This window comes from Copadichromis virginalis, linkage group LG18 (assembly GCF_057382275.1).
Source record: "Copadichromis virginalis isolate Kocher_CV1m ecotype Utaka linkage group LG18, C_Virginalis_male_GT1.1, whole genome shotgun sequence".
NCBI lineage: Eukaryota > Metazoa > Chordata > Actinopteri > Cichliformes > Cichlidae > Copadichromis > Copadichromis virginalis.
The window spans coordinates 22,072,224-22,088,724 of NC_140635.1; the positions used below are offsets into that span (position 1 = coordinate 22,072,224).

The following is a 16,501-nucleotide window of genomic DNA, read 5'->3' on the forward strand; positions in this document are numbered from 1 at the left end:
TTGTTCCCCCCTCCTTTGTCCTCCTGTCTCCCCTCCCTCTCCCCTCCAGAGAGGAGTTAAACAGTCTGATGGCGTGTGGGACGAAGGAGTTTTTAAGTCTGTTGGTTCTTGTCTTTGGGAGAAGCAACCTGTCACTGAACAGACTCTTCTGGTTGTTTATGGCCGTGTGCAGAGGATGCCCAGCATTGTCCATAATGTCCAGCAGTTTCTTTAGTGTGCTTTTCTCTACCACTGTCACCAGAGTGTCCAGCTTCATGCCGACCACAGAGCTAGCCTTCCTGATCAGTTTTTCCAGCCTGGATGAGTCCTTCTTTCTATATATATATACATAGAGAGAGAGAGAGAGAGAGAGAGAGATATCTATATGTGTATATGTATGTGTGTGTGAGAGAGAGAGAGACCGTTTACGTGAAGCCCTTTATTTCGGTTAATCACACTCCACTTGAATGCAGCAGTAATTATTTTTGCCATGGTAACAAAGGCGGGCTGTTCCGGGTTAATTATCCAATGAACTTTTCCTGGTTCGTAGCTGGACGTTTGATTGGCTCCAGAAGACGTCCTGAAATCATCTACTCCACTGACGCTTGAAGCCCGCGGTTTACAAAAGACATTGTTGCATTGAGCGAAATAATATCACGTTAATAAAATGTACTTTTAACCGAGGCTGACTTGCTTAGATGCTGACGTCGACTCCGGGTATAGCCTAAAACGTCGGTAATTTAACACAAATCAGAACTGACCGTGCAGCAGTGAAATTGTTAGCAGCGCTAACAATTTCATTGCTAACTTGCAGTAGCAAGTTAGCAAATGGCTAGTTAGCCACAGTGCGCAGTGCAGGTAACGTTACCTTGTCAACTGGCATTAACTCAAACAGCCGTGCCTAACAACTAGGAAACGAGCTGAGGTGAGTCTTGAATGCTGCAGTATCTGAGCAGCATAGATATTATCAATAAATCATGTCCTGTTGCATAAACTGCAAAGTTAGCCTATGATATTAAGCTGTAATTGCTACAACCACTAATTCTCTGTCATTTATACTTGAGTCAGCTATTCTCAACGCGAGCTACAAAACAGCAACAATGTCGCTGTCAACTGAGAATCGTTTTGCGGCTTCGGGAAGCGTCGTTGTTAAAGGACAAACTATTTGTGTGGTTCCCGACTTCTCGTCTGGTCACCTGGAAGATGACTTTGACCTGAACAGGTCTTACCCGTGTACTCGCAGACCTCTGTACAAGGAGAGGCTTTTAGCCTTTCAGCGTCGTTATGATCCGGCTTCCCTGACAGGTAAATTTCAGCAGTGTTGATTACAACCAACAGAAATGCTGCGCTAATAAATTCATCTCAAGTCAGTTTTGATATGACGCCCCCACCCCCATCACTGACGGTTTTGATTGGCTTGTGTTCTTAAACTAAGGGGAATAAATTGTATTTAAATCAGCTTATAACACCACTTTTTCCTACAGGTGATCATTTTGACATTGGATCTTCTGTGGCCACAAAAAACCGCCAGATGTGTAGTTTGCTTCCATCTTCTCAAGCTGGTTCCTTGCCACACTTGTCTACTATGTCAGAGAGAGAGGAGATGCTCTTCAGTCAGCTAATGTCTGGTGACTTTGGCCTGCCGGGGTATCCCTCTGCCTTCAACCCAAACAAAGTCATTCTAACTGTCAACCATAAAACTAAAAAGGTACTGTGTTGTTGACTTAATGTGGAGGGAGGTTGCTTTGCAGCACAGGATAACCAGCATTTCAACTGTATGAATTGCTTACTTGATTAATTATTTATTTATTTTAATTTCAGGTTTTGTCAGCAAATGAACAAGCCTGCAAGCTGTTTGAGTGCGCAACTGAAGAGCTCATTGGAAAAAAGCTGCCCTCCCTCTTAAAGAAAACCAGTCAGGTCCTGGAAGAAGCACTGGAAGAGGATTTTCCACTAGTCGATGGGACTGTTGTAGCAGCGTCTGGAAAAGTGGTATGAAATTACTTAAAACAGCATGAGCCATTGAGTCAGATTTCTTTAATCTACACCATAGATTTATTCATTTCATTTGTTTTGGGTTTTTTTTTTTCCTTTGTTTGTTTGTGTTTTGGCAGGTGGATGCCCTGACTTTATCTGGAGAAATGCCAGTGTCTGTGTACACCTACAGACAATCACAGAATGAAGAGCACCTCCTTCTCGTGATGGAAAATGTAGAAAGGATGTCTTCCTTTTTGTCCTTCTCAAGAGATGTAAGTACACCCTTATTTAGCATTCTTTTACAAATGTAAAGTAATGCCTAGCCATAGACGTGTACATTTGTCACTTTCAGGGCAGAATCCTAACCTGTGATTTGGCATTTGCCCATCTCCATGGATACCATCATCCCGAGGAGTTAAAAGGAGTTTTTGTGAAGGAGCTAATCCCCTCTTTACAAATCCCCCTCCGCAGTCATGCACTGCCCAAAGTAAGCACACTTTTGAACTGTTCTGCTCAGCTAAGGAAAACTCGGAATTTTAACCTCTGCTTCTGAGACCCTTTTTATCAATGTGCTGCTCTGACATTTTGGCAGAATGGATAAGAAGAAAATTATATCCCTTTTTAAATATTTCTGTAGTACAATTTTTTTTCTATCTGCTTTCAGATGCTGAGGGTTCAGCGAGTGTGTGGTAGAAGCAGAGAAGGTGCAGCAGTCCCGCTGTGTGTTAAACTTCAAGGGGCGGTGCAGTGTGGGAAACCCCAACACCAGCTTAATGGGACTGGCTACATATACCTCAATGACAGCCTTGAAATGTCATCCTCATCAGGTAGTTGGCTTAAATTGTAGGACAAAGCTATGACCAATAGATTAAAAACACACTCACTGTTGTGCACCCAGTGGGTGTGTGGGTTATGCACCCACACACTGTGTTGTGCTGTACACTCCAATTAACATTTAAACTTCTTGCAGTCCAATAGAGGTGTAGGTTTTACATTTTGGGGCTTTTCCTGGACAATTTAAAGTTGGAAATGTACTAATATGGCCCTTACAGATCAGATGTGGTGCTTGCATTGACAGCTTTCAGGCAGCTTTAATGTTAGTGGCCTTTTTCATGCCGTGTCTGTGTCCACTATAGTGAACACCTGTTGTTTAGTATCCTCAAGTCTGATGTTTGTGTTTTAAGGCAATAAATTCACTAATACCCCCCCACCCCATGTCATCTGCTTTTATATATCACTTATGCTTTCTTTAACTAATTGTGCACTTTGAACGTACGCTTGGACTTTCACAGACGTCAATGTGGACAGCACTGTCAGCCCAGCCCTAGAATACTCTGGAACAGTTTGGGTGTTTGCTCCTGTCAGCGGTCTCCTTCTGCTCCACACTGATGGTTCTATCATCAGCATCCACAGCCACCTGGCCCTCAGTCTGTTTGGCTACAGCAAGGACGAGCTGCTGGGGAAGGTCAGCCAATGTAACCACTGAACGTGGATGTTTGGACTGAGGACCATCCAATCCTCATAGATATTGCTGTTTTGTTATCTATAGAACATCACTTTCCTGATGCCCGGTTTCTATGGGTGGATGTCGGACTCGGACAGAAAGACCAGATCCTTCTCTGATTCTCATGCAAAGGCCTCTAAAAGTCCTGCAGCATCCAGGATATCAGGAAAATATGGTGAGTGTTGGAATATGTAAGGTACTTATTTTTACCTGTCATGCAGTATTATTTGTTTGCACTGTGCATCACTTAATAGTTTCTTATTTCAATTTTAGACCCATCCTCACTAGTGGCAGGAGACATGGCCATGGTGCACCGAGCAGCTCTGGAAAGGACTTCAGCAGGGAGAGGCAGGATCTTCACTGGCACCAGCATGATGCTGGATAAACAGGGCAGCGCTCTGTCTGCCCTCTCCCCTCCTGCAGTCACCTCAACACGTGTGGTTACGTAAGTACGCGAGCACATTAAAATCGTCCAGCTCACAGGCTCCGTGATTTTTAATGTGTATCAATGATTTTATCTGGTAAGTCATATCCGAGGCTTTTAGTAGCCTTGGATATGATGGTGATTAATTCTGACAGGAGGTTTTATGCCAGCAGATATTCAAATTCACTGTAGACTTTAAACAGAGTGGGTTTGTGTACTCTGAAATGCTGGACAGACAAAAGCTGCTGTTGCGACAATCAGGTGCCTTAAAGCCGCAGGCTGCATGTATATTTAATGTGCTTTGCAGTAAATCTGGAAGCACTCCAACTCACTGGTCAAGCCTGATGGTCTCACTGTGTCTCCAACTACTCAATAGACACTGAAACACTAATTACATTTTCCCCAGTTAGATCAGCTGTGACTGCTCATCGTTTCTGTCCTTTCTGCTGTTATTGTTTTCCCCCCTAAAACTTGTATCTGAATTGGACTCGTAAAGCTTTTGTGACTGGAATGTTTTCCCCAAATTTCACAGTCATGATGATTCATGAATGATTGTGATGCTGGAATATCTCAGTGTGGGTTAAGTGTGTTAAAAGGCCTCTCGTTTGCCATCTGTTGGACAAATAATGTCACAGCATGCCTGGTATTTAAAAAATAAATTTAAAAAAAGTAGAGATTTCTAATATAGTGCCTCTTATTTAGAATTTGAAGAAATAGTAATGCATCGTTAAGTTGTTCCAACTGAATATTATTGTTTACCAACCTTTTATACAAAATTTCCTAGGAGAGACTTCAGATACGTTTTCAGTAAATATTTTGCCACTGGAGTTTGCCTGTAGCTTTCTTGTGTTGGCATGGAAAGAAAAGAATTGGATTGAAACAGCCCGTCTTTCCTCAGGGCCAATAACACTGCAGAGCTGATGGAAGAAGCAGCTCAGGTAGCACCATGCTGTAGTCAGATAGACAGTGTGGATACTACTCAGGCACTCCTCAAGACATTTACCTGGGTGGAACTTCCAGATGACGACGCCTGCCGCTCTGTTCCCACTGAACCATCGCACCAAAAGAGAGAACAGCAGCCGGGCAGTGAAGTTCAGAAAAAAGATGAACCCGCCCCTGAGAATATCCCAGGTGTGACGTAGCTCTGCTGATGTTTTCTTTACATAAATGGAGCTCCGCTATAAATACAATGTACAATGAATGTTTTTCTTGTTCTGTAGACTGTCCTGCTGGGAATGAACATGCTGTTGATAAGATTAACGACAAACCTCCTGATGTAGGAAAAGATCACCATTCATCTGCCTCTGTGCTTGAGGAATCTAGCTTTGAAGTAATCTCAATGGAGAGCCGGTGAGGAGAGATATTTTTCAGTTATGTGGGTAAGATGAGGCCCTGAAAGCCTCTGACGTGCCTGGTTGAAACTTCAAAGAATCTAAAGATGCTAATGAGAATGTCAGCGCTCGCAGTTACGTATATCATACTTTAAAATATTGCACAATGGCAGGAAGAAACAGACGAGTTTCCGCCTGTAGCTTAGAAATGCTGTCTCATTCATATTTTTGGCGTCTTTAGTGGGTCGGCACCTTTTTCAATTGTATAAGCCTTTTCAATTGAGTGTGCTTCCTTTTTGTTTAGTTAGACTTCAAAGAAAACTGGAAACATTCATTTCACATATCATTTGCTATACTAACACCTGGATGTGTTTCTCTGTGTTTTTAATACAGTATTTGATTCCACTGTCAAACTTTTATTCATTTCTTTCCTTATTTCAGCTTTAGACGTTTCCTTCCTTTATGAATATATTTTTCATGTATTCATGTAACAATGTTTTGGTTTTTCTAATTTAATTTCCTAGGTCTTCTTCTGGCTTCTGTGAACACGGTGGTTCTGATCCAGCCCAAGCAGTGGACTCAGCCAGTATCTTTCTGGACCTAAACAGCAATGGTGATCTAGTTAGCCGGGCCCTAGCGGAGCTAGACCTGGGCGGTAATGTAGAGCTGCTCAGTGGTGGAGGAGGCAACAATGACGCCCCACACTCTGTGGCATCATGCGATACAGCTGAGCTCCTGCGGACTCCCTCCCCATGCATGGTGCTGTCTGACCAGGAAGCGGAGCCCAGTGAGCCTGGGGACGTTGCTGCTGTGGAGGCCAGAAACAAATCACCTGAAAAACTTGAAAAGCACAAGGATGAGCAGGTTCACTGGGAAGCTGTCTCTGCAATTCATCAAGGAAAGGGCCAAGAGGGCTGTGAACAAGTGAATACTGGGATTCAGTCACTAGCAGATATGCCTGCCACATCTACTCCCAAGAAACAGAAGGTGTATGGACACAACCAGTCCTCAGAAACCACATGTATAGTGGAGGGGCAATTTGAAGGAAGTGGATACCACAGAGACGGCACAAGAATAGGTTGGTGTTAAACTGTTTACTGTACTTTAGATTCCTCCTAAAAATCAAATGCAAAGCAACAAGTATTTTTCTCTGCTTGTGTGCAGATGTGCTGTGTGATGTGTGCGGGACAAACCTCCCAGACGGAAGCTCCATTTTCTGCATGTGGATGTGCAGACTCAGCCAGCAGGGGGCGATGTCACAAACGGATCAATCACTGCACGACCAAACAGCAGGCAGTCTAGGAGAGGTCAGTGGCTGTAATGATCTTAAGTCTAGGTCAATAAAGCATGGATTTTATCTTATTTATATTTTAATGTAAACTTCATTAGAGGCGGTTGTGTTTGTAACTTGGTGATCATTTACTCGTTTCTTCATGAAGAGGATTGGTGAGGCCAGTCAGGGGGAAGCATTGCGCTCCACCATGGACCTCGAGCAGTCTAAAGCCTGTGATGGACAGTTTGAAGAAGAGTACAAGCCGATCAAAGCTGTTGGTAAAGGAGCCTTTGGATTTGTCTGGAAGGCAGAAAGGCGCTGCGATGGGCAAGAAGTAAGAAAAATATTTGGTGGGGGGGGGGGTTGTTGTTTGTATATGTAGTTTTTTTTGTTTTGTTTTTTGCAGAAGATGACTTTATGACCTACTTTAAAAACCTACAGGTGATTGTGAAGTTCATCAGCAAGGCCAGAATAGTGAGCGACTGCTGGGTAGACGACCCAATGTTAGGGCGAGTGAGCCAGGAGATCGCCATACTGACCCGAGTGACGCACCATAACATCGTTAAGGTCGCCGTGCGGTTTGCATCACATGACCCTGTCGCAAAAGTTTCCAAAATAATGTGTTTTAATCGTGAACTGTGTTGCTTCACATCATACACCTGTGTTGGTGTCACTAGGTGCTGGAGGTGTTTGAGAATGGGAGTTACTTTCAGATGGTGATGGAGAAACACGGAGATGGTTTGGACCTTTTTGAGTTTATAGACATGCAGCCGAGGCTCGATGAGCCCCTTGCCAGCTACATATTCAGACAGGTACACGCACAGCCAGAAAAATACAACCGTGTCAGGCGAGTGGGCTCATAAATGTGACATGAAGTATTGATTTGTTCTTTGTTAAAATGCAGCGTCTGTCTCTTCGCAGATTGTGGCAGCTGTCTTCTATCTGAGGACCAAGAACATCCTTCACAGGGACATAAAAGATGAGAACATCATAATTGACACATGTTTTCACATTCGACTGATAGACTTCGGCTCTGCTGCTATAATGACTCCTGGGAAGCTCTTTTATCATTTCTGTGGCACCCTTGAGTACTGCTCCCCAGAGGTGCTACAGGGAAATCCGTGAGTATACACTATCTGTTAATTCTTTTTCCTCTTTTTTTTTTTTTTAATGTATTTTATTAAATAGCATCCTTCTGTTTAAAGAAGTCACTTAAATTATTGAATCTGAATGCAGAGTCTAGTTAAGAGTTATTTTTACAGTCCTAGATTACATTTATGACCCATTGAACTCATGAATTGAGCTCTAGAGTATACAATTTTGAGAATATGCCATCAGCACTGAATTAACTTGCTAATAATTGTAGGCTTCTCTCATAAGTGGGCTTCTTTTTGTAGCTATGAGGGTCCAGAGCTGGAGATGTGGTCTCTGGGGGTTTTGCTCTATACGTTGCTTTTCAGCGAGAATCCCTTCTGTGACGTGGGTGAGATCCTGGATGCCAAACTAAATCCCCCGTATCATCTCTCTCCAGGTACACAGCAGCTGGTTGTGATTTCACAAAATATGATCCTTTGAGTTTATAGAGACAATTTTGTCCAGTCAGATTCTGAAGTTTTTCTGTGTATTCTCTCAGAGCTGGATGATGTATTACACGGGCTGCTTGACCCTAACCCAACTCACAGAATGGACTTAGACCAGCTGCTGCTGCAGTCCTGGATCAGTCAGCCCATTTCTCTATCAGAGTACACCTGGGCAGAGGTGGTTCCTGAAAATCTGAGCTGCTGTGAGTACTCTTAAATGGTACTGTTGGACTAGTAGATGTCAGACTTTTTCTGATATTCCACACCTCAGGAGGTGGAAACAGTTTATCCCGTACACCTCTTAATACTCATCACTCTGCAACAATAAAATAAGTGCATAAGCATCAGGCCACTTTGATATTTTTTTTCCCCTTGAAATGTAATACAAATTCAACTTAGTTTAACTTCATATTTTTCCTTTTCCACCTGCACCACAGTTTGAGAACCTCGTTGACAATCATTAGCTATGTTTTAATGTACTGGGGCCTCTGATCTTTTTATCAGGTTTACCGCAGCACCAAGAATCCAGTCCTAAGGCGTACATCGGGCAGAGCTCATTTTCAGGCGGTGGGGATGACACTCTGCCTGAGGATGACGAGGAGGAAGATGAGGACGAGAGGTTGGAGATCGCAGCCCTGAAATCGGAGCTGCATAAGTACCTCGTTGAGGATTAAAGACTCTGCTTAAACAAAGTGAAGCCTTCATGCGAACTGTCAAATCAACTTTTTTTTTATCTGGAGTCACTGAACAAAGATATAAATGTTGAAGAAAAATGAAGTGTGCCTCAGTGATGGGACGCTGCTGTCGGGACTAAATATGAGACAAACAGACTTCTGACTTAATCATGGGTCGGTCACACTGTGCTTGTTTCTGTGTTCAGGATGTAATGTTTTATTTATCTTTTTGCAGTTTGAGGAAAAATTAAAGCAGCAAAAAAAAAATTTGTGACAGTTTAAAGTATCACCCAGCTTTACTACAAAAACACAACAACTATAAGCTGTTACCTCAGAGAAATCACACAAACTCATTAAAGTTAAAGAAACTCTTGATCCGGCTTTTTTTTTTTTTTTTTTTTTTAAATAATGGGCAATTTATATTCATAGTTTTATTCTTGTATATTTTAATTAAAAGTGTAAGAATATCTGATATTTATCTATTTATTTTTATACATCAATAAATGTATTGCCACAAGCATGTTCTCTTCAGTCAGGTAACTGCTACTTAAATTTATATCCAAAACACTAAATGACTGCAGTACTTGTTGGGGACACATTTATTAGGTTCCCAGCTGGTGTTAAAGCTGCCAGATTAACAGCTGCTGTTATTTACAGGCTGCCACTTCCTTTCACAGACTTTCACGTTATTTCAAAGTAGAGAGGAGGGTGGTACTGCAAATATTTCATCATGAGTACCTTACACTAGCTACAGACTGTCAGCTATCCCAATAAAGTTGAAGATTTATTTTCACTGTGAAGTGAAGATAGGACTTCCTGAAAAGTCCTTATAATAACACTGAACCATTTAAAAAGCCCAGACTTTACTTTTTTATGTATCCTGATTGCATTCACCATGCTGATTCTCATCTGAAAACATGTTTTGGAATTAAAAATGATTAACTCATGACGTTGATAACATGAATTGAGCACTATATCGTTACTCAGGGCAGGAAAGCACTGCCAAAAAGTGCCCGAAAGTCTCTATTTAGACTGTTGACTCTATGATTGTTGAAATACAATCTGTCAAATATGTCAATCACGAATTGTGTCAAGCAACTTTGAGGCACAATGCACAAGCTGCAATTAGATCCTGGTAAAGTGACGTTTGAAGGTGTCATTGAGTTTAAAAACATGTTTCCAAAAAGCACTGAATTTATTAGTACAGTCACGCAGAGCCATAAGGATAAAACAAGTAATTTCTTTATTTTATATATAAACCCTAATGACTGCGGTCTATAAACAGATAGAAACAAAGATATTAGACGCTTAAAAAACCCCATCGAGAATCACTTTTTGGCACGACACAGGCAATTTAATTAAGAAAATGTCTGTCTTATAAGATTTCTAAATCATGATCACACCATCATATTTGACTAGCCGAATATATACCAAAGACTGTAGAAAAAACTGTTTTCTACAGTCTTTGATATACATACACACGTAGCGGAACCTTTGTACTCTTTAAGTTGGAAGACGGAAATATTTCGATAACGGAGAAGCATGGGGACCCGTGTTGCTGTGAATCAGGTGAAGTATAAATACAAACTATTACGATTTAGTATCTTTTTCCTCGAAGTAGAAATAATTAGAGGTGCAACACTTTTAACTGAATGGACCCATCAGTAAAAAAAAAAAAAAAGGAAAGAAAAGAAAAGACTGACATTTATAACCTTCACGTCTGCTAACTTGAGCTAATGATAACGGTGGAGTTTGTTAGCATATTTTCTGCCCCCTCTACCGCTGCTGTCTGTGAGGGTTTTAAAGGCGTGTATTTTTCCACAGGTACTACGGTTGGCTGTGAGAAATGCCACCATATCTACACTGTGTCCGCGTCAGTTTGGGAGATACTACCCCCAGTCCAGATGGTATTGTTCCTTCACCAACCAGGCAACGCAGCACAGTCAAGACTTGAATCCTCCGAGTGGGATCCCGGTCAATGAGCTGTCCCTGCGCTCTTTCATTGATATGGGCTTCACAGAGAGTCAGGCAGAGCAGATATACGAGTCTCTGGCCAATGTCAGAAAAGGAGATTCTGCCAAACACATCCTACCAACCCTCACAGCTCTGTTTGTCTTGGGTCTCAACCCGTCGAGTGTGAAGAAGTGCCTGGAGAAATGTCCTGAACTTTACACCATCAAAGAGGCACAGCTGCAGCAGCGCATAAGCAACCTGCGGAAAATAGGCTTAGTTGAAGGTAAGGTGTTGCCTTTGCGCAGTTTATTTCTACATTAGATCAGGCATAAAATTACTGAAAATATATGAAACCCGCATTTTACTCTATTAATCCGTAGGCAGTCTTCAGAGGGTGGTGGCCCATTACCCCAGGATCCTGACTGTGCCTTCGAAAAGAGTAAAAAATGTGGTGATGTTTCTCAAAGAGAAGTGCCTGTTTACTTCCCAGCAGGTCACAGACATCATCAGAGATTGTCCAGCAGTGGTGCTGGAGAACTTGGATCAGCTGGAGTACAAGTTTCAGGTGAGCAAGTGAATTGCGTTTGCTGCTTTTTGTTAGGTTTTGGTTTGGATTGTCAAACAGACCTGTCCAAACAGACCTTATACTTGGGTTCTGTGTATTCAAATGTGTAACAAACAACGGTTACCATATTATTACATAAAAGATGCAAATGTGAATTCCTAGTAGGGCTGAACGATTATGGAAAATAATCTAATTGCGATTTTTTGCCCCAATATTGCGATTGCGATGCGATATGCGATTATTTTTTTAAGGTCTTTGTCTTCTGTATTATTAAACAAAGACAAGCAATACATCATATAGTATGGCCAATACTATATTACATTAATTTTAAACTGTTCTTTCCTGGAAGACAGACCTCTGTTATGATGACATGAGGTGATGCATGAATTGATGACTGACATTTTTATTTAACTTCTTCAATCACAACAGTATATTTGAACATACACAATAGTTTATTTTTAGCTTACAAACATCTGAGCATAAAGTGCTGACAAGGAACCCTGGTGTAAACATTAAAATGAAAGTCAGTACAATGTGCAGATTGCAGAAATATACATAAAAAAAAATCAGTGGCTTTACCACACTCAGTTTTTCGACATCTGTGAACTACTAGACAGTCATTCAATTAAAAAATAATATTAAATAAATAAAACTAATAAATAAAAAATACACACATCTTACTGATCTCTGCAGTCAGTAACATTACACATAAAGTGCAAACATAATAGCAATTGTATAAACACACACACAAACACGCCTTTAAAATTTAAAGGCGTGAAATTGGACGGTCTAGTTCTGATTAGCTAATCAGAAGGCTAGTTCTGATTAGCGTCACCGCTGTCTCGGTGGAGTTTAATAAACTCGGCCGTCTGCTTCTTGCTATCTAAAATATAACCAGACACTGGTGTAAATTCTCGACTGTCTCATACTTCTGTTTAATAAGTTTTCTGTTTGACGTTTAGTCAGCTGTGTGAAAACCAAGGAGGAACCCACCCGGGGGATTAATAAAGTTTTATTTTATCTAATCTAATAACTTTAATCTCAGCCAAACCGATTTACTCACGAACAAACAAAACACTGAAAAAAGCCCAACAATAACATTTTTAGGTTGTCTAAGTGACTTATATATTACGTTTAACCCGAGCAGCGAAACTCCGCGGTGATCTGAAAATGATGTGCCGGGAGTTGTGCCGTTCTCGGCCGCATCAGTAATCCTCGAGCTCCCGGCTAGCTGTCGAGCTGGTGGGTAGCAGACGCCTCTGAAAACGTCGAAGCACTTTTGCAAATATGGGATATCTTGATAAACCGAGCAGATATTTGATGTTTACACAACTACTTTCTCGCCTGAAAATATGTTAAAAGTTTATTTTGTGACCCAGAAAGATTAGTATGAGTAATTTTAAAACTTAGTAGCGGCCGCCATTGCTGGAAACTGGAGTTTGGCTGGGCCGCGCTATGAATTCTGGGATATGGTAGTAATTTGGACAGCCTTATAATCGCAGTATAATCGCAGCCTTTGCGGTTAGAAAATTGCACTTGATCATGTCGCGATATTATCGCAAATGCGATATATCGTTCAGCCCTAATTCCTAGATGTTTTGAATAAGTTATCAAAGATGATGAGCACAGTGGGCTCAGTAGCTCCATTCCAGTAATAATAGACTGAATGTTATTTGTATATATATATTTTTTTTTTTCAGATCTGCATTTTATAATCCTGTGAGCACTTCTGCAGGTCTCTTTGTACAGTGCAGAGTGGGACAGTGTGCATCCGCATTGCACTTTCCCACATGAAAGCATACCGTCCTTAAGATCAGCTCAGAGTTTCGGAATAGGAGTATCTCCTGTGTCCACACTTTTATATGTTGTCCACTTAAAGCTGTTGTCAAACTGTGTACTAACTGTGTTGACCGGCACATTTTACCTCCTCTCTCCACAGTACGTCTACTTCAGAATGGGTGTCAAACAGGCGGAGATGGTGAAGTGCCGACTGTTTCGTTACAGTCTGGATGAGATCCGCTGTCGACACACTTTCTTGGAGCGACGGGGCCTCTATGAAACCCCGGACAAGAAAGGACAGACGACGATCATCAACCCCAATCTGGACAGCGTCCTTAATGTTGATCAGGACACCTTCCTTGCGCACGTCGCCCAGACATCAGCGGAGGAGTACGACGTGTTTAAAAGACTGGCAGCCAGGGAGTGGCAGGAAGGGGAGCTGCAGCAGGGCAGGACCGAACCTGATAGTGACGATGAGGATGACGACGATGACGATGATGACGATAGAGAAGCAAAAAGTGGATATGGGAAAAGGAGAAAGAAGTGACTGCTTGTTGAACCAGTCTTTGTTTTTTGCTTTTTAGGGAAGTTTCCTAGATTATTATCTAAACCACCCATGGGAACACAGTGAGAGCCTTTTGCTGGGGTTTATGTTAGTGGTTTCATCATGTAAGACGTGAGGACGTTGGTGTGAGACTGTGGGTCAGGTCTAACTTTGGGTGACGAAAAATGTGTCACTAATATTTTTGACTTTCCTTCATTGATGGCATAAATTAAATGAATTTCAGAAGCTTGACTTGTGAGTCCTATTGAAAACAGGAGATGACTGCCAATCCCTTTAAGTGAGTTTTCGAATAAAGTCAAATAAATTCTTGAAAACCAATCCGATTTACTGGGCAGAAAACGCTATAAAAGCTACGGTGTGGGGAGCTCCACCTCGTTACTACGTGACAGCTGAGTGTTTGTAGCTCTCTGCAGCCCCTATACTATCTCTCTGAGTCAACAAAGGGTACATTCAGAAAGAGCCGTCCAGTGAGATGAGTGCTGCAGAGCACCGTTTTATTTATTTGAGCATTAACGGATGCGCGCCACAGGCAGTTTTTTCCATTTTTGAGCCTCAGGTAAGATCACTCACCTTTTGTTCAATCGATAATTTGTCAATAACTATGTTTATGTAGTCATTTCTGGGTTTTGTTTTGCTCTTTTTGTTTAGTGTATACAAATTTTGGTTGGGAACGTGGTTATCACGGTTGTGGTGTTCAGCTTAGTTATTTATTTTTTGCTGAGTGAAATCATGATGTTGCACCTGATTTGTGAGATTGTACATGAAGAGAAGTTGATGTTCAGGGTCCATTGTTGAATATTCGTTCATATTCGAATTCTGCCAACAAGCTTCTGGCCGCTCATTTTAATTGTTAAGTAGACTAAAACAATTAGACTGGACTGTAAAATAAAAATGGCATGTTTAAAAAGCTGGAGCATTAAAGTGTTAGACATTACTGTTTTTTTTGTTTGTTTTTGTTTTTCCAGCCTGCAGCCCAACAAGGTTATCACTGTATCAAACACACAGAGATATTATTCATGTAGAGATCACATTTGCTCTTTGCTGCTTGTGTGAAAATTTGCAAGTTGCAGCTTTTACGCAGATGCATAAATATAGACTCGAACCATATTTGCATGTAGTTACAGTTGATTTATACAGTTTCTTACCTGCTCATCCAGTTCAAATTCGCTGGGTGGATTAGAGTGGAGGTGTATCCCACCTGTATTAAATGTAGTGCGCTGTGGACATTGATTTGTGGTGTTTTTCTTTCACAGGACTTGGCTGGAGAAAGTAGGGACTGTGATCATAAAAACACCCCTGTGTCGCCATCTGCACTTCCTCCGTGACTCACAGGTACAATGACATCACCGATACCAATTTCAAACATCACGCAGGAGTGGGTGGAGGTCCTGGAGAAATGGCACCTGGATTTGTTTTTGATCCCCACAATAGTCATCACTCTTGCCACCTTGCTGGCCAGCCCTGTTCTCCTGGTAAGCATTTTCCTATCCCGTGCCCTCCGCCAGGAGACGCGTTACCTGCTACTGGCCAACATCCTGGTGGCCGACCTGTTTTTGGTCCTCCTCAACTTGGCCACGTTGATTTGTAACGCCTTGAGAGCACCGATGCAATGGTTGGGTTGTGAGCTGGTCACAACTCTCACTGTCACCAGCTACTGCTGTGCCATTTACACGGTCACTCTCATGGTGGTCGACACCTATGCTGCTGTTCGCTGGCCTCTCCGTTACCGTGACATTATTCCACCTTCCCGTACCTACTGCATACTGGTGGGGGTGTGGGTGTTAGCAGCCATATACCCTTTCACAGTGATGATCAAGACGCAGGTAGCGAGTGGGAACTTCCATGAAAAGCTACCCGTGTGTCTGGTCCTCATCTCCCTTGGATTCATTCAAGCCAGGAACATGACTGGGATCTATATCTACTTCTTCGTAGCTGCACTCATGTGTTCACTGCTCATTTCTTACTGCTACATTCGCCTCTACATGATAACGAGGACACAGGGAATCTGGCATAACCGCTTCTCCAGGGCCAGGGTCACCCTGCTGGCCCACGGGGTTCTGCTCCTGCTCTACTTTGCCCCCGGCTTCCTTTTTACCATAGAGCTCGTTCTAATAGACAGGAAAGACATACCTCAGGATGTTCGCGTGTGGGTCTCCACAGTCAATATGTGTGTTTTTATGTTGCTGCCCAGGGTATTTGCTCCTTACCTGTATGGGATCAGGTACAGAGAGATCTCAGACACAGTAATGCTGCTGCTGCTGCACCAGCACAGGAGACTCAGCCAGGCCACAGCTGCGTAAAGAAAGACCTGCTGTGTTTTTGAACAACTTCTAAAGGGTCAGAGTTTTATCTACATGATCTGTAAAAATGCCAAGAATCAAACTGTCATAGAGAAACGCTGCATTTTATTTTATAGTTTAGTCTGTAGGAGTTAGATTTCACCGAATCCAGAACTTAGACTCTGTGTTCCAGCTACATTAATAATGCAATATCGCCAATGTTTTATTTGTATAAAGCACTTGGATTTCTTTCTACTTTCTCTGTTTGTGTCAGGGGTTGAGAACTGTGTTGCTGCTCTGTGGATCTCGGTCAGAAGATGCTGAACTTCCCTGCTTTCATATTTATGTAACACACGATCCCGGGCCTCGGTTTTATGACTAAAGTAATAAAGCACTAAACTGTATTAGTTTTTTTAAAGCCTTGTTTGTCTAAAGCTGGATATCTACAATGATCCGACATGGCGAGAAGGGTGATGGATAGTGGTGAGTCGAGCATCCTGGCAGCAGGCGGCCGTAACCAGTTCAGCAACTTAACAGCAGAGGGACACATTCGTCCCTTCGTCTTGTAAAGCACAACAGGATAGTAGATGTGTTCTTTCCTCATGGCCTGGATCCCTG

The 16,501-nt window shown here is 42.2% G+C and overlaps 3 protein-coding genes across 4 annotated transcripts; all 3 read left to right on the forward strand.

Annotated features, from left to right (window-relative positions):
• Nucleotides 1–475: 475 nt before the first annotated feature.
• Nucleotides 476–9,115, forward strand: pask (PAS domain containing serine/threonine kinase). 2 transcript variants are annotated; one of them, XM_085439104.1, is made up of 21 exons: nt 476–904; nt 1,048–1,284; nt 1,464–1,687; nt 1,801–1,971; nt 2,094–2,228; nt 2,309–2,443; nt 2,621–2,783; nt 3,249–3,421; nt 3,506–3,635; nt 3,734–3,905; nt 4,783–5,015; nt 5,105–5,234; nt 5,740–6,293; nt 6,380–6,522; nt 6,655–6,822; nt 6,930–7,055; nt 7,166–7,300; nt 7,410–7,609; nt 7,886–8,019; nt 8,122–8,271; nt 8,573–9,115. In XM_085439104.1, exons 2-21 carry the CDS (start codon nt 1,080–1,082, stop codon nt 8,740–8,742), a joined length of 3,651 nt encoding a protein of 1,216 aa, XP_085295230.1. In that variant the 5' UTR covers nt 476–904; nt 1,048–1,079; the 3' UTR covers nt 8,743–9,115. The 2 variants fall into 2 exon arrangements, with proteins under 2 accessions (XP_085295230.1, XP_085295231.1); XM_085439105.1 differs by lacking the exon at nt 1,048–1,284 and having other exon boundaries at nt 477–904.
• Nucleotides 9,116–10,239: 1,124 nt separating this feature from the next.
• mterf4 (mitochondrial transcription termination factor 4) lies at nt 10,240–13,835 on the forward strand. Its single transcript, XM_085440027.1, has 4 exons — nt 10,240–10,311; nt 10,567–10,978; nt 11,076–11,260; nt 13,200–13,835. Exons 1-4 carry the CDS (start codon nt 10,285–10,287, stop codon nt 13,584–13,586), a joined length of 1,011 nt encoding a protein of 336 aa, XP_085296153.1. The 5' UTR covers nt 10,240–10,284; the 3' UTR covers nt 13,587–13,835.
• Nucleotides 13,836–13,904: 69 nt separating this feature from the next.
• On the forward strand, nt 13,905–16,287 carry LOC146687797 (putative G protein-coupled receptor 148). Its single transcript, XM_085440028.1, has 2 exons — nt 13,905–14,160; nt 14,858–16,287. Exon 2 carries the CDS (start codon nt 14,942–14,944, stop codon nt 15,902–15,904), a length of 963 nt encoding a protein of 320 aa, XP_085296154.1. The 5' UTR covers nt 13,905–14,160; nt 14,858–14,941; the 3' UTR covers nt 15,905–16,287.
• The last annotated feature ends 214 nt before the right edge of the window (nt 16,288–16,501 follow it).

Excerpts from the sequence above, each read along its gene's own strand:
- pask (XM_085439104.1), top strand. The coding sequence starts at position 1,080 with ATGTCGCTGTCAACTGAGAATCGTTTTGCGGCTTCGGGAAGCGTCGTT. Across the intron at positions 2,784-3,248 it reads TGAAATGTCATCCTCATCAG|ACGTCAATGTGGACAGCACT; the intron begins GTAGTTGGCTTA and ends GGACTTTCACAG. Across the intron at positions 7,056-7,165 it reads CGCACCATAACATCGTTAAG|GTGCTGGAGGTGTTTGAGAA; the intron begins GTCGCCGTGCGG and ends TGGTGTCACTAG.
- mterf4 (XM_085440027.1), top strand. The coding sequence starts at position 10,285 with ATGGGGACCCGTGTTGCTGTGAATCAG. Across the intron at positions 10,312-10,566 it reads CCCGTGTTGCTGTGAATCAG|GTACTACGGTTGGCTGTGAG; the intron begins GTGAAGTATAAA and ends ATTTTTCCACAG. Across the intron at positions 11,261-13,199 it reads AGCTGGAGTACAAGTTTCAG|TACGTCTACTTCAGAATGGG; the intron begins GTGAGCAAGTGA and ends CTCTCTCCACAG.
- LOC146687797 (XM_085440028.1), top strand. The coding sequence starts at position 14,942 with ATGACATCACCGATACCAATTTCAAACATCACGCAGGAGTGGGTGGAG.